Source organism: Gallus gallus, chromosome 14 (genome assembly GCF_016699485.2).
Source record: "Gallus gallus isolate bGalGal1 chromosome 14, bGalGal1.mat.broiler.GRCg7b, whole genome shotgun sequence".
In the NCBI taxonomy this organism is placed as follows: domain Eukaryota; kingdom Metazoa; phylum Chordata; class Aves; order Galliformes; family Phasianidae; genus Gallus; species Gallus gallus.
This window is the reverse complement of record NC_052545.1, coordinates 6,830,055-6,842,432: the sequence shown is the minus strand read 5'-3', so window position 1 is coordinate 6,842,432 and position 12,378 is coordinate 6,830,055. Positions and strand designations below refer to the sequence as shown.

Genomic DNA, 12,378 nt, shown 5'->3' with positions numbered 1-12,378 from the left:
ATACGAGACTTCAGCAGCTGCAATAAACAATCCCTATCTTCATTACAAGTGGGAAAGCAAAGAACTATTAAACTGCTCCTCCTTAAGCAAACTGGTCATACAGGCTATCTGTAACAGAGGCATGAACGTGAACGCTGACTGTTCCAGTCTACCACCTTCACCATACAGCTCTTCATCCCTTACAGCTTCAGTATTATTAACGCAGATTCAAGAAGTGTACTGCAGGATGGGTCTGGTAAGAGCAAATTGCCTTATGGGGAACCCATAAGCAAAAGCACCCCACTTATTAGGTAGATGAGCACCCAGTGTATCGTTTTGCCTATGCATCTCTAAGGGTTCTGAAAGGATGCTGCCTCTTTGCAATAAACTCTTCCCATTTGACTACAGAATTTTATTGGAAAAAAAAAAAATCAAACAAAAACCCTGCTCTCCCAACACAAACAGAAAATCAAGTGCTCAAGTATCAGCAGAAACTGTTGCACTTCTCACTGATTCCCATACCTATGCCTCAATCGTTGAGCCATCTCATCTTTTTTCTAACGCAAATAAGGAAAGCCTCATGGAAAGATGGTTGTTAATCTAACACAGGAGAGTGAAAAAAAAAATTTACGTAGCAGAAACTTAGTAGAATATGTGGATGAGATCTACAGGTATACATGATGCCAGGTAAAGTCAGCTCCCCCACAACACAAGAGAGCCTGCAGCCAAAGCAGATGGAGCAGAAACGGATGAATGAATGCTGTACTGTGAACCTTTCCTATGATTTGCATGCTTGGGAAGTAAGAGTCAAACTCATGTGCTCAGGAGTAAAACTGTAAATGTATTTCAGATATTTACCTTCTCTCAGTTCCACATAAGTGAGGCAGGAAAGCCCTGTTTACCAAACAGAATTAAGAAGTTATTTCTTAAACCAGAAGAACTGAATGGTCTTTTGTACTCCTCATTTTAACCAAATTTAAGCTGCATTCCTCTGGTTAATAGTGGAGGGTTACACACTCTTGGTCAGAGGCAGACTGAATAGGTGACATTTCACCTGTAATATGCAACAACAAAAAGTGCAATGCATTTATTTGAATTACGGTTTGGGTCATGCACTGTGCTTATTTCTAAAGCAGCAATATACACCCAACCCTCTGCAACAGTGCATTTTAGAGAAGATGCTGACCCAATGAAGACCTTTTTATGAAAGGCCAAGCATGCCAAACTTCTAAACCTGACATTAAAAGTCATCACTCTAACTGGATAAGCTATCTGTATTAACAGCTGTAACGCTTATTCTATCACAAACCAATAGTCTAAGCCAATATTCTTAGTGAGATTAAAAACCAATTTATTCATGAGCATAAACTCCAAAGGGAATTGCAGAACTTACATGAAGCAATCCCAACATCCCACAGAATTTACAGACTGTATATACACTCAGCAATTTTACATTAAGACAAACTGTAGCATAGGTCTATTTACCTTTCCCAGAGAAAGATATTTGCTCTTCTACAATTTGACTAGGTCACTGCAAATGTAATAAGATCATAGATAATGACAGTAGAGAAAGAACGACAGCTATCTGTTGAGTGCTGCAATACTAATGCAATTATCAAGCCTATGCAGAGCAGGCATGTTGTGCCAAGCTGTGTTCCCACGTGGTAAAAACATTCTCGCTAAGAAGAAACCAATTAAGTTTTCTGAAAGTAACTGATATATTACTGTTAAAATGGAAAGAAGATCTGAATATTTTAAATGAGTAAAACAGATACCTGTGTCAGAAAACCAAGAACCATTTCATATCACAAGTGAACCTTGATCTGCTCCCACTGCCCACAAACACCTCGTTTACACAGCTCTAGTTTACTTTCACCTCTTTACACTATCTATGCTGCCTGTATGACAAGAGAGCTCACAGTTAAGTCAACAGATCTTCACATTCTTCTGACTGAGACTTGAGACATAATACATATATATATATTTTTAATTATCACCATATCTAAAGAATATGTTTCTGAAATTGCTTCTGGTATCAATTATGTAGCAAGTGCTATGTACAGAATGATAATGATTTAATTATGTTTTTTTTTTTTTTTTTAAACACTGTTCTGGAATCTTTGGTGGACAGATTACTTAAAAAGTTGCAATTTGATTACTTAAAAAAATTGTAATTTACTATTCAAGTAAAGCCTGTTTAACAGTGACCTTCATGTTATTCCTAGCATATGGCTTCTAATTCATCTTAAAGATTCTGTGTAGGTTACATAAATGACATCAATAAAATGGGAAAATTATTCCTACTTAAGCGTACTACCAAAAAGAACCCAAAACAACCAAAGACATACACTGACAATAGGGGAAAGCCAATCAGTTTCCACAGTGGAATTGGAAATCAATGTGAAAGTTCAGGACTGATTAATCACAGTAAGCAAGAAAAACGCAGGCTACCAGGAGCTGAAACTAGCAATCCATCAGCTACATTCAGGTTTTCAGCATATGTCAAATGGCCCTCATGAAAGTCCCTCTAAGGTCTAATTGAGAAAGAATACATACAAAGGTAGGACAAGAGTAGAAAACAACAAATAGAAACGACAGATATTTGCAAGAATGTGACTGGACTAGAAACAGTGCGAAAGAAATAATTCCTTAAATACAAAAGTGACATTTATAACTCACACAAAATTCCCAGTTCCACATAACTCTTTACTGTTGAGCTAAATATCTGAAAAGGAACTGCCCACTCCTGAGATAAGAACTACACACCAATTAGAAATTTCCCACCTTTAACTCTTAATGGAGAGAGAAGCAAAAACCCAATAATTACATGGCAGTTTATTTCAGTTCAAAGCCAGTTTATTTTTCCCCTAAGCCAGTAATTTCTTGCTTCTCAACAATATTTGCCTGAACTGTATAGGAAAAATAGCAAAAAAAACCCACAAAACAAAACCAAACCTCACCTTCATTAATTTTTGGAATACTGTTAGGTTCAACTTAGGACAGAATGCCAAGTTATTTTTCTCTTCATAAGCGTTCTATCCTATTAAAGAAATTCTATTATAGAATCTGACGTTGTACATAAAAGAAACCACATTAAAAGCGTTCAGCCCATTGAACTAAAATCGCAGAAACGCCTCTATGCAACAGCAGGACACATTTGCAAGTTACGGTTTTATTAAATCCTTACAATTGGCGTGGCGTTAAAGGCCCAGATCAAACCCACAATGCTTCCAACCCTAGGCCGACCCGCGCTCTGAGCTCAGGAGGGGATTCAAGCATCTTACCTGCTTAGTTTTCTTTCGACTTCTTTGGTAGCTTTAGCTTCCAACTCTCTGGAACAGAAAGCGATGTTGGTTCCCATGTCAACAACAACAACGCGACGGGAAGCGACGACCCAACCCGCGGGGCGCCGAGCCGCACCCGCACCGCACCGCAGCGCACCGCAGCGCGCCCCATGGAGGCCGGCAGAGCGGGGGGCGCACGGAGCGCCGGGCCGTCAGCCGGGGGCAGCGGGGCACGGCGGGGCGGGAGCGGAGCCCGAGGAGCCTTCCCAGCCGCACATCCCGCACTGAATTGCTTCCAACACTTCAAAGAACGCAATTCTGCTGCATCACTGAAACTTGGGAACCCGCCTCAAACCCAGCCGCGAGAATTCCCTCCTCATCTCCTCTGATCCCTCCTCATCTCCTCGGCCCGCGCACCGGCTGGGAGTGCGGGGCGGGGAGCGGAGCGAACGGCTCCGGGCCGGGAGGGCAAAGCTCAGCCGCGGAGCGCTCCGCCGCGGCTCCTCCCGCGCCCGAGGCCGCTCCCGCCCGCCGGGTGGGCCGACCCCGTCCCCGAGCCCCGCAGTCGGGCGGGGCCGCGCCCGCCGCCCCGAGCCCCCCTTCCCCCGCCGCCGCCTCCCGGCCCCTCCCCCGCCCGCCGCCCAGGACCCCGCTGGCGCCTCAGCCCGGCGGCGCCCGCCCTTCCCGCCGCCCGGCCCCGCCCGCTACCTCATGTATGTAAAGTGCTCGGAGTCCGGCCCGGCGTAGCTGCGGCCCGGGCCCGGCGCTGGCGCGGCGGCTCTAGGCGGCCTGGGCCCGGCACTGCGGAGCGGGAGGGCCCGGCAGCTGCTGCTGCAGCACCGCCGCCATTTCCTGCCTCCTAACCCGGCCGGGTCCGGCCCCGCCGCACAGGAAGCGAAACCCCGCCCCCGGAAGCGCTTCCGGGTCGCCGCGCTTTCCCAACATGGCGCCGTAGCAACCGCCCTAGCGACGGGGCGGGGTGCCGAAGCGCTCTCGCCTCAGGTCGGGGACAGCAGCCTCGGCAGTAGCCGTGCGGCGCCACCCCGGGCGGGCGGCGTGGGCTGATCTCAGCCGAGCTCCTTCCCTTTGACCAGCTAATTGCTTCGGGGTCCGGTGTGTCAGTGCACTTCTTACTAACCTTGAATACACACACCGAATTCTAAGCGTTCGTTTATGAAACATCCCATAGAAAAGAACGGCCACATCCCTGAGGACTGCAAGATGATATGCAAATAGGAAAATAACACAGATTTCCACCGATATTTTTCCCTTTGTCACAGTTCTTTCTGTTCCTAGACACTGCTGATTCAGTTCTGCTCTGAATTTTGGGGAATCAGTATCCACTAAGGCTGATGGAAAAGCGTTGATGTCTAAGTAACCACCATCAAATGAGACAGTGCTTCTCTTATCCTTCCACAAACTTCATTAAGTCGAGGGAAGGAACTGAAAAGCACCTAGTGCTCACAAACCTAGCTAGAAATCGGTTTATGTGAACACATAATGCAAAGAGTAAACAGAACTATTCTATCTTCACATGCGTGCAATAAAGAGAGGAGAACCTATGAGCCACACTGTTTGTTTTACTGCTCTCGAGCTCTGTAAAAATATCCCATAAATTACTTTGAAGAAATCAAACCAGTCAAGAGGACTGACAGAATAATGGAAGCGAATCAAGAACAGTAATGCTGAGACAAGGAAGATGAGATCAGACAAAAATCTGCAGTAGGCAGAGTCACATCCACAGAGACCCTGTTCTGTAGGCAAGGCTGAAGTAGCACTGGGGTTAGGTGTTTGCAGCCCAAATACTGCCAATGTGAGCTGCAAAATTCCTCGAAATGAAAGTGAAATCATTCCATTTTCACTGCCCAAGTCCACAGTACAACTAACGGCAAAGAGGGTCATATATACATAGATAATCTCAGTTAGAGCTATTTAAAGTGGTGTTACTGGCATAAATAATAAGTGTATATAAAAGGATGATCTGCAATACCAGTTTAAAACTCATGAGTCAGCTTAACAAGCATTTACAAGCACTATGGCTTACTTCTGCTTCCAAGTTCCAATGCCTACAGGATAAAATTCTTAGAAAGAGGCAGATGCACTGCTCTTAGCAGGCTGTCTAATAAAATGTGAGTACAGATTATACAGTGAATGCAAATCATCCTTTTCTTTTTAGAAAAGTTGGGCTGGGAAGGCACTTGTGCCATACCAAGTACACTGATGTCATACTTGTAGCTACTACATCTCTGCGAGAAAAAGTCGAGATATATTAGCTTTCAATACATTCCGTCTGGCCCCAGTGCTGGGTTGTTTTTGTGCACAGCCAAACTGTCATTCAGACAGCTGCTTGCTGGCATTCCTGCATTTAGTTCTAAAGCACTAGTTAAAAATACCCCAGCAGTCTGAGCAGCTACTGTTCAAGGAATAATTGTTATTGTATGTGCCTGCAGTACTGCTCGGGAATTTAATTTCTTCTAAGCTCCCTTCCACTGTTCACATGGAAATAAGCGTCATCCTGCTTGCTCTATTATAAGAGCTGCACTGAAAAGTGATTTTGGTAGCAAGGGGAAGTCCTTGCTCTCTCTGTGCATCCAGCTTGCGACATCATCACAAACATTTACCTGCTCAGTTTCAATTGGCTTTCACCATTCTTATTAATGTTAGTGAAAAAAATAATAAAATGAATGCCATTTTATTCACCTGTAAAATAAATGGATGCCCTGGACAAATGAGCAATTGTCTCTGAAAATATGCTGCGCTATCACCTGCCTTTCTGCCAGCATGAATGGAGTATTTTTTAGCTGAAGCAGATCCTACTTTATTCAAGATGAGCACTTATGACAATGCAGCCTAGGCAGCAAGGTTATTTTTGTCCTCCTCCTAGAGGCTTGATGATAGAGCTTGCATTGCTGTGAGCTGAACATGCACATGCATAAAGTGATAGTATTATTTTTCATGTACTTAAAGGAGCACTGACAGCTTGAAATTAGTTTCTCTGTTCCTATTAATAACTTGGAAGTTAAATTTGGTCTTAATGTTTATTTTTTTTCATGTGGGGAAGTTAGGATTGTCATGTAATTGTGTGCAACTAAAAACTGCTATTTGCTGGCATCTGGATTCAGCTTCCTCTGGCTGTTTCATTCACTGCAGTTCTGTTTTATCTGTCTTTAAAGGGACTGTGCTCAATGTAGGAGGGCTGCTGTTAAGTTAGTCCTCAGTTATGAAGGCTAATATAGACATTATGTATTCTTTTCATGTTGTTTTGTTAACTGTATTATGCCTCTGTCAATAAAATTCATGGTCGAGATCTGTAGTTTTCTTTACTATTTTAGATTGTTCCCTAATTTTATTTATGCACATGCTCCTAGCAGCTAGACTGCTGCAGAAAATGCTTCCATTCTGTCTTATAATTACATTTTATTAATTACAATTACAATTGTAATTATAATTACAATTACATACAACCATTACAGTTGGTTGTACTGTTGGCCAATCAGCTGCATTAACTAACCCCACTACCTATCCCAATACCTCCTCACATCAACCCTGCATTCCTACAGTGTTCACCCTCCCAAGTGGCACTTTATTTCAGCTGTGTTCCTACACTGCTGGGTCACTGCTGGGCACACTGGAGAAATTCAGGCAAGACAACAACGCATGGATAAGAAGCATCTTTTCTTCAAAGAGCAGAAGAAGGATGAACTTCATCCCCGTCCCACACCAACTGCCTGCATCCCAGCAAAACAGAGGTACTTTGGGATTTGGGAAGCAGCACATCGTGTCCTGTTAGCACTGAACTTTGCTGCTTTCCCAATGTGTACATGAACGTCTCCAAAGCACCACGGCCATATGTGAAACTAGAAATAATGGAAACAACTACTGAAGGGAAAAACCTGCCCTGCCGTCAGGCAGCTGCCAGCAAAGGATCTCTGTTACATTTTCACCACTCAGTAAACATGGCCTTCTGGTCACTGATCCCCACGTATCCTTTCCCAACAGCAGCTGCCATCTGCCCCCTGCCAGCCTGGCATGCATCTGGATTCTCCTGTCTTCAGTTCCCCATTAACTTTTTAATTAGGATTTTTACATAATCAGAGTGAGAGAATAAACTGCAAGAGACAGAGGGACGCGCTGACTAAAAGCAGTTAAAAAGGAGCTGGTGCCATTTCAGAGCTCCCCTTCCCTCCACCCTCCCCTTTATCTGTGTTTGCTGTGAAGGCTTCACGTGAAATGAAGCTTCAGCACGGAGTTCTAAAGCTGACATGTTAGGAAATACTTTCTGCCTAATGTCTGGGGAAAATAAAGCAAGGGGCTCCTTTATAAGTCGACATGAGAAGCACAGGCCTGAGTATGTGGAAAATTTGCCGTCAATAACCCTTTGCTGCTTGTTACATTCAGCATCATTATGCACAATGAAGAAGCTGTCACGAGCAAAGCAGATTGTTTTCAAAATTGTACTTGACTTAAATAATCTAAATGAGCTGATCTGACAGACAAGGGAAAACAGTTTTCTCGCTCACAGAGAGGCTCTGTGCACTGCTCTGTGGAAAGGCTCTTCTCCGTGTTCATGGTAGGGGTTTTATTTACAGCATGCATTTGTAGAACTGTTTAAAAATAACACTGCCAATGGTAGGAGCTGGTAAGGTGAAAGCCCCAAAGAAGCAGTTCTTGCTCATAAAACAAAGCCTGCCCAGGAGCAGCTCAGTGGAGTCAACCCAACTATTTATGTTACACATCTGGGTTTCCATAGGATCCTTAATTGGGAAGAGGCAATGCAAACGACAGAGTTGGAAGGTGCTAACACCAAATGTTCAGCCCGCCTTCTGAGCAGCCCTGGGAAGCAGCTCCCGTGCTGTGCTGCAAGGCTCACCACAAAGCAGCCAGCGCCTGCTCATGGGCTGCAGCAGCGAGCAATCATCAGATCTGTGCTCGGGAAGACAGAATTTGCTGCCGTGCCTTCAGGCTCCCAATGCCTTTCCAGCATTATCGCTGTGACACAGCGTGATCAGAATGGGGGAGCGGGCACTTGGGCTTATTAAATGAGAATTTAATCCTACCCTTTAAATCAGCAAAAAAATTATAAAAGATAACGAATTTTCCTGTGTTTTAAAGCTAGTCCAGCTTGCTTCCCTTGATTTGCACTTGGGAAGGCTGCCAACTGTAAAATGGAATTGCTGAGCCTGACTTTCACTCTGCATCCAGCCAATTACACTGTCCTCACGGACCCTGGTCTCTTAAGTGGCGCAGTGCAATAGATGCTTCCAAGCTTTATTTACCAGGGCTGCACCACACCTCAGAAGAAAATCTCACTGAGGGTCCATTGCATTCTTCCCCCCATGGGGAAAGGGGGAGGGGACGTGGGCATGGCATCAGTCCCCAGGCTGTGCCTGTGCTGGAGCCATCCGAGTGGCTGCTTTATGGCCCTGGTTTCTGCGAGTTTTGTTTGTCTGTTTTTGTTTTTCCTAAATAAAGAAAGCAAATCCTAAGGTAGTGTAGCGCTGTTTGGAGAAGCATGCAATGACAAAACGGTGTCCTCCTCCATCACCATCATCAGCAATATAGGGTAAGGAGTGCGGGGAAAAACATGGGCTTCTCCCTGTCCCCATCACTGCTGGGATCCTAATGCTGCCCTGATGTCCCCTGCATGGCAGGGAGAGGGCTCACAGGGCCACTGAGGGGACACTTCAGCAGTCCCACCAGCCGTACTCTCTCCTCAGCAATCTGCCTCTGAGCATCACTGCTTCTGCTCCTGATTTTGTGCACACCAGCTGAGGACACACATCTCTTAGGGATCAGTTTTCCAAGAGCACCGATTTTGAAGTGGCCTTGTCTTGATTATTTAAATCGCTCCTAAGCACATCTGAAAACAGAGTTACTTGGTGTGGCCGCATATCACTGCAGCACAGCAGAGGCTCACAGCATAGAACAGACCCCGCGTTATCCAGGTAGCAGAGGACAGGTGAGGTCTGCTGCTCCGGACCTGAGCTGACACCTCAGCCTTCTCCATTACCAGCTGCTGCACAAGAATCTAATCCCAAATCTTTGCCAACTTGACAAAAATTTCAGCATGTATCTCAAGTGTATCATTCCTTTTTGTTTGGTCTGTTTTCATTTACATCTACAAAAGCTTGTTTGTTGTTGTGTTGTTTGGTTTTTTCCCCCTGTGGATGTTTTTCTTTTTCTTTTTCTTTTTTTTTTTTTAAATAAACTGCCCTCGTTTTTCCCTTTCTGTTCAGTTCTGAGGAGTGCTACAAAGATCACAGATGAAGATCTCTTCCCTCTTCACTGCACTGCAAAACAAACACGTTGCTTAGGGCCACTGTGTTGGTTTTGACAAGTGGACTTCTTTTTAGCTGAAATGCTGTATTTTATAGAATCATAGAATCATGGAAAGGCCGGGGTTGCAAAGGACCACAATGATGATCCAGTTGCAACCCCTCTGCTGTGTGCAGGGTCGCCAACCGCCAGACCAGGCTGCCCAGAGCCACATTCAGCCTTGAGGATTTTCACATTCATTTTCACAATAAGATGTTCCGTTTTGCCTTAATGAGACTATCCAGCTCAAATGGACTGCAACTGAACAACGAGTAAAGACCGCTTGCGAAGTTGTGGGGCACGTTTGGATAACACGAGGGCAATCCTGGCCGGTTCTGCTTGGTGAATGCAGGGTGCTGGTGGCCTGTGGGGGGGCTGCGAGCCCCAGGGGAGGGTCTGACCCTCCTGGGAGCTGCAGGCTGGGTTGGTACCGCTGCTACTGCTGGCACCGCACTGCTGGCATCGAATTGCCGGCGCTGCTGGCGTTCCGTTGCGTTGCATTGCATCGCACTGCTGGCACCACGCTGCTGGCAGCGCTGCCGTTGCCCTGCGCCGCTGGATCCCCTCCAGCTCAGCAGCCACCACCTCGTGCCCGACCCCCCGCTGCCACTCGCCTCGAGGACGTCCCGGGAGCCCCGGGCGCTGCCACGCCGTGCTCCTCTCGGGGCCCCTTCGCCGCTGGCAGCGCGGACATAGGAGGCCCAGCCGCGGAGCCCCGGCTTGGGGCGGTTCCTGGCCGCCCGCCAGCGCCGCGCTGCACACAAAGGAGCGGAGCGGTGCGGCGGCGCCGTTACCACGGAGACGGCGGCAGAGCGCGGAGCGGTGCCCGGCGGGGCTGCACCGAGCGGCGGGGGGCGGAGGGATGCACGCGGGATGCACGCAGGGTACGTGCAGTGCGCAGGGCTCCTTGGCAGGAAGCCCCCTCTCTAGCAAGGTGCCAGCACTGCCGTGCGTGGGGAAATAAACGCCCGTTCGCTACACACAGCAGCGGTGCATCCCTGCAGCACTGCACGCCGCGCTGTCTCGGAAGCCCCCCAGTTTCCCTGCGGGGCGCGGCGGGCCGAGCCCTGTGCCCCGAGTCAGTGAGCGTGCATCCATCCCATGGCTGTCCCCGCAGCCCCGGCGAAGCTCATTTCACCGCATTTTAGCTAAAGCTTAAGCATCCGGCAGCCGTTGATTGCTCTCATTGATTTGCAGGCAAACAAATTAAAAAAAAAAAAAAATGGCAGGAGAATGAAGTGACACAACGGGAGGAAAGGCCTTTGAAATAAACGTGTGCCAGTTCTGTTGGCTTTTATTTAATCTGTGGCCCTTTTCTTAAAAGAAATAATTATGTTTCCAAACCTCTGCTCCCTGCTCGGAGAGCTGCCTCCTTCCACACTAATGCTATTTGCATGCGCCATCTCCTCCCACCCTTCAATAATTTACACCTTCATTTTTTATTCACTCAGTTGTCAGATTCATTTACATACCATATATCTATATTTAACACTGACTTTGCTCGCCTTCTTTTTAAAAACAGGAAATAGATTTCCCTTCTGATTCTACGGGAAAGACTGCAAAGAGAACACTGCTTACACTGCTGGCAGCTGCTGGGGACTGGGAGCTGCCCCTGCATGGAGCAGTGCTGAGCCCCACAACCTTCCCTGTCCTCCCTCCATGCCTGCCATGTGTAAGGCTGGGGACCGCGATTGGCACGGACAGCGCCTGACTTCCGCTCGAGCAGTTGCTGTGCTTTATTAATAGCGTGATGCAATTAGCAGGATTGCTGTTCAAGCTGTCATTAATTGTCACTTTTGCTGCCGGCCGGGTTCCAGCAGGCTGGGGTCCCTGCTGCAGATGCATTCAGAGCTGCAGGGGCAGCCCAGTGCAGGGTGCTTGGGCTGCGAGGAGCAGCCCAGACCCCTGCTTTGTGGTCTGCATGGCCATGGCTGCAGTGTGGATGCAGCACATGGCTTTGGCTCCCTGACAGCAGCAACTGGTGGCCCGCAGTGGTCCAAAGCTGCCCTTCTCCACCTTGCCCGGACCTTGCTCCATGAGCACCTGACCAAAGGGCACGGCCGTGTGTTCCTTGGATGCACAGCTGTGCGGTGCCAGGAGAACACATGGCAGGGCCTGGCCGTGTTCACATGGAGAGGCTTAAAACTGTGGAAAGCAAACTGCGCCGCAGGCTGTTTGAAAGAGAGGACGTGGATCAGGAAAGGCTAAATCAAAGAGTCGGTCACTGAGGGGCGGCTCAGATCCCCCTCCCTCATTTTCTACATTACTAGAGAAAACACAGAGCTGATATCAGACAAATGAGCCCTCTGGACCCAATTTTTCAAGTTAATGAGCTCCCCTCGCAGCTCTTCCCCACAACGGAGACTTCCAGCACCGACCCTTTGCCACAGGCTCTAATGAGCAAAGCCACCACCATCCATCTCAATATCCACAGAGGGGACGGCCTCTGCTGCACCGCTCAGGCTCTGCCCCCATCAGTAGGGTGTGCCCACATCATTGGGGTCTGCCCACTGCCATCCCCAACCCAGGACCCCCTCCTGCTCTCCAGGTCTCAGCGCCTTCATTCAGCTGAGCCATGCACCAGCTCGGAACCAGCTCCTGTTCCGGGAGGAAATAGCTTTTCATGCCCTCAGAAACCTCACTGCAGTCTTTGCTGGGAGATTTCAAATAGACCTCAGCGTATTACTAAGATTCTGCCTTGTAATTGCCCTCTGCAGGGCTGAGCAGAGGGAAGAGCAGAGGTTGAGGATGGCTGCAGCGCTCACACTGCTCTCCCACCATTATCACCATTATGCTTAAA

General features: G+C 47.6%; 1 protein-coding gene across 11 annotated transcripts in view; it reads right to left on the bottom strand.

Annotated features, from left to right (window-relative positions):
• The window catches only part of TNRC6A (trinucleotide repeat containing 6A), a 60,115-nt gene that overhangs the window by 37,973 nt on the left and 9,764 nt on the right, over window positions 1–12,378 (bottom strand). For 2 of the 11 annotated variants that reach the window (XM_046901004.1, XM_040647929.2), the window contains exons 1-2: window positions 3,972–4,133; window positions 3,264–3,311 (exon numbers count right to left, since the gene is read on the bottom strand). In XM_046901004.1, coding sequence (XP_046756960.1) covers window positions 3,264–3,311; window positions 3,972–3,976 — 53 coding nt within the window. In that variant the 5' untranslated portion in view covers window positions 3,977–4,133. Of the gene's footprint in view, window positions 1–837; window positions 874–1,464; window positions 1,511–2,939; window positions 3,020–3,263; window positions 3,312–3,611; window positions 3,794–3,971; window positions 4,134–12,378 lie in introns of those variants that run through there. The other 9 variants (XM_046901006.1, XM_046901010.1, XM_046901013.1 and 6 more) reach the window with 9 other exon arrangements.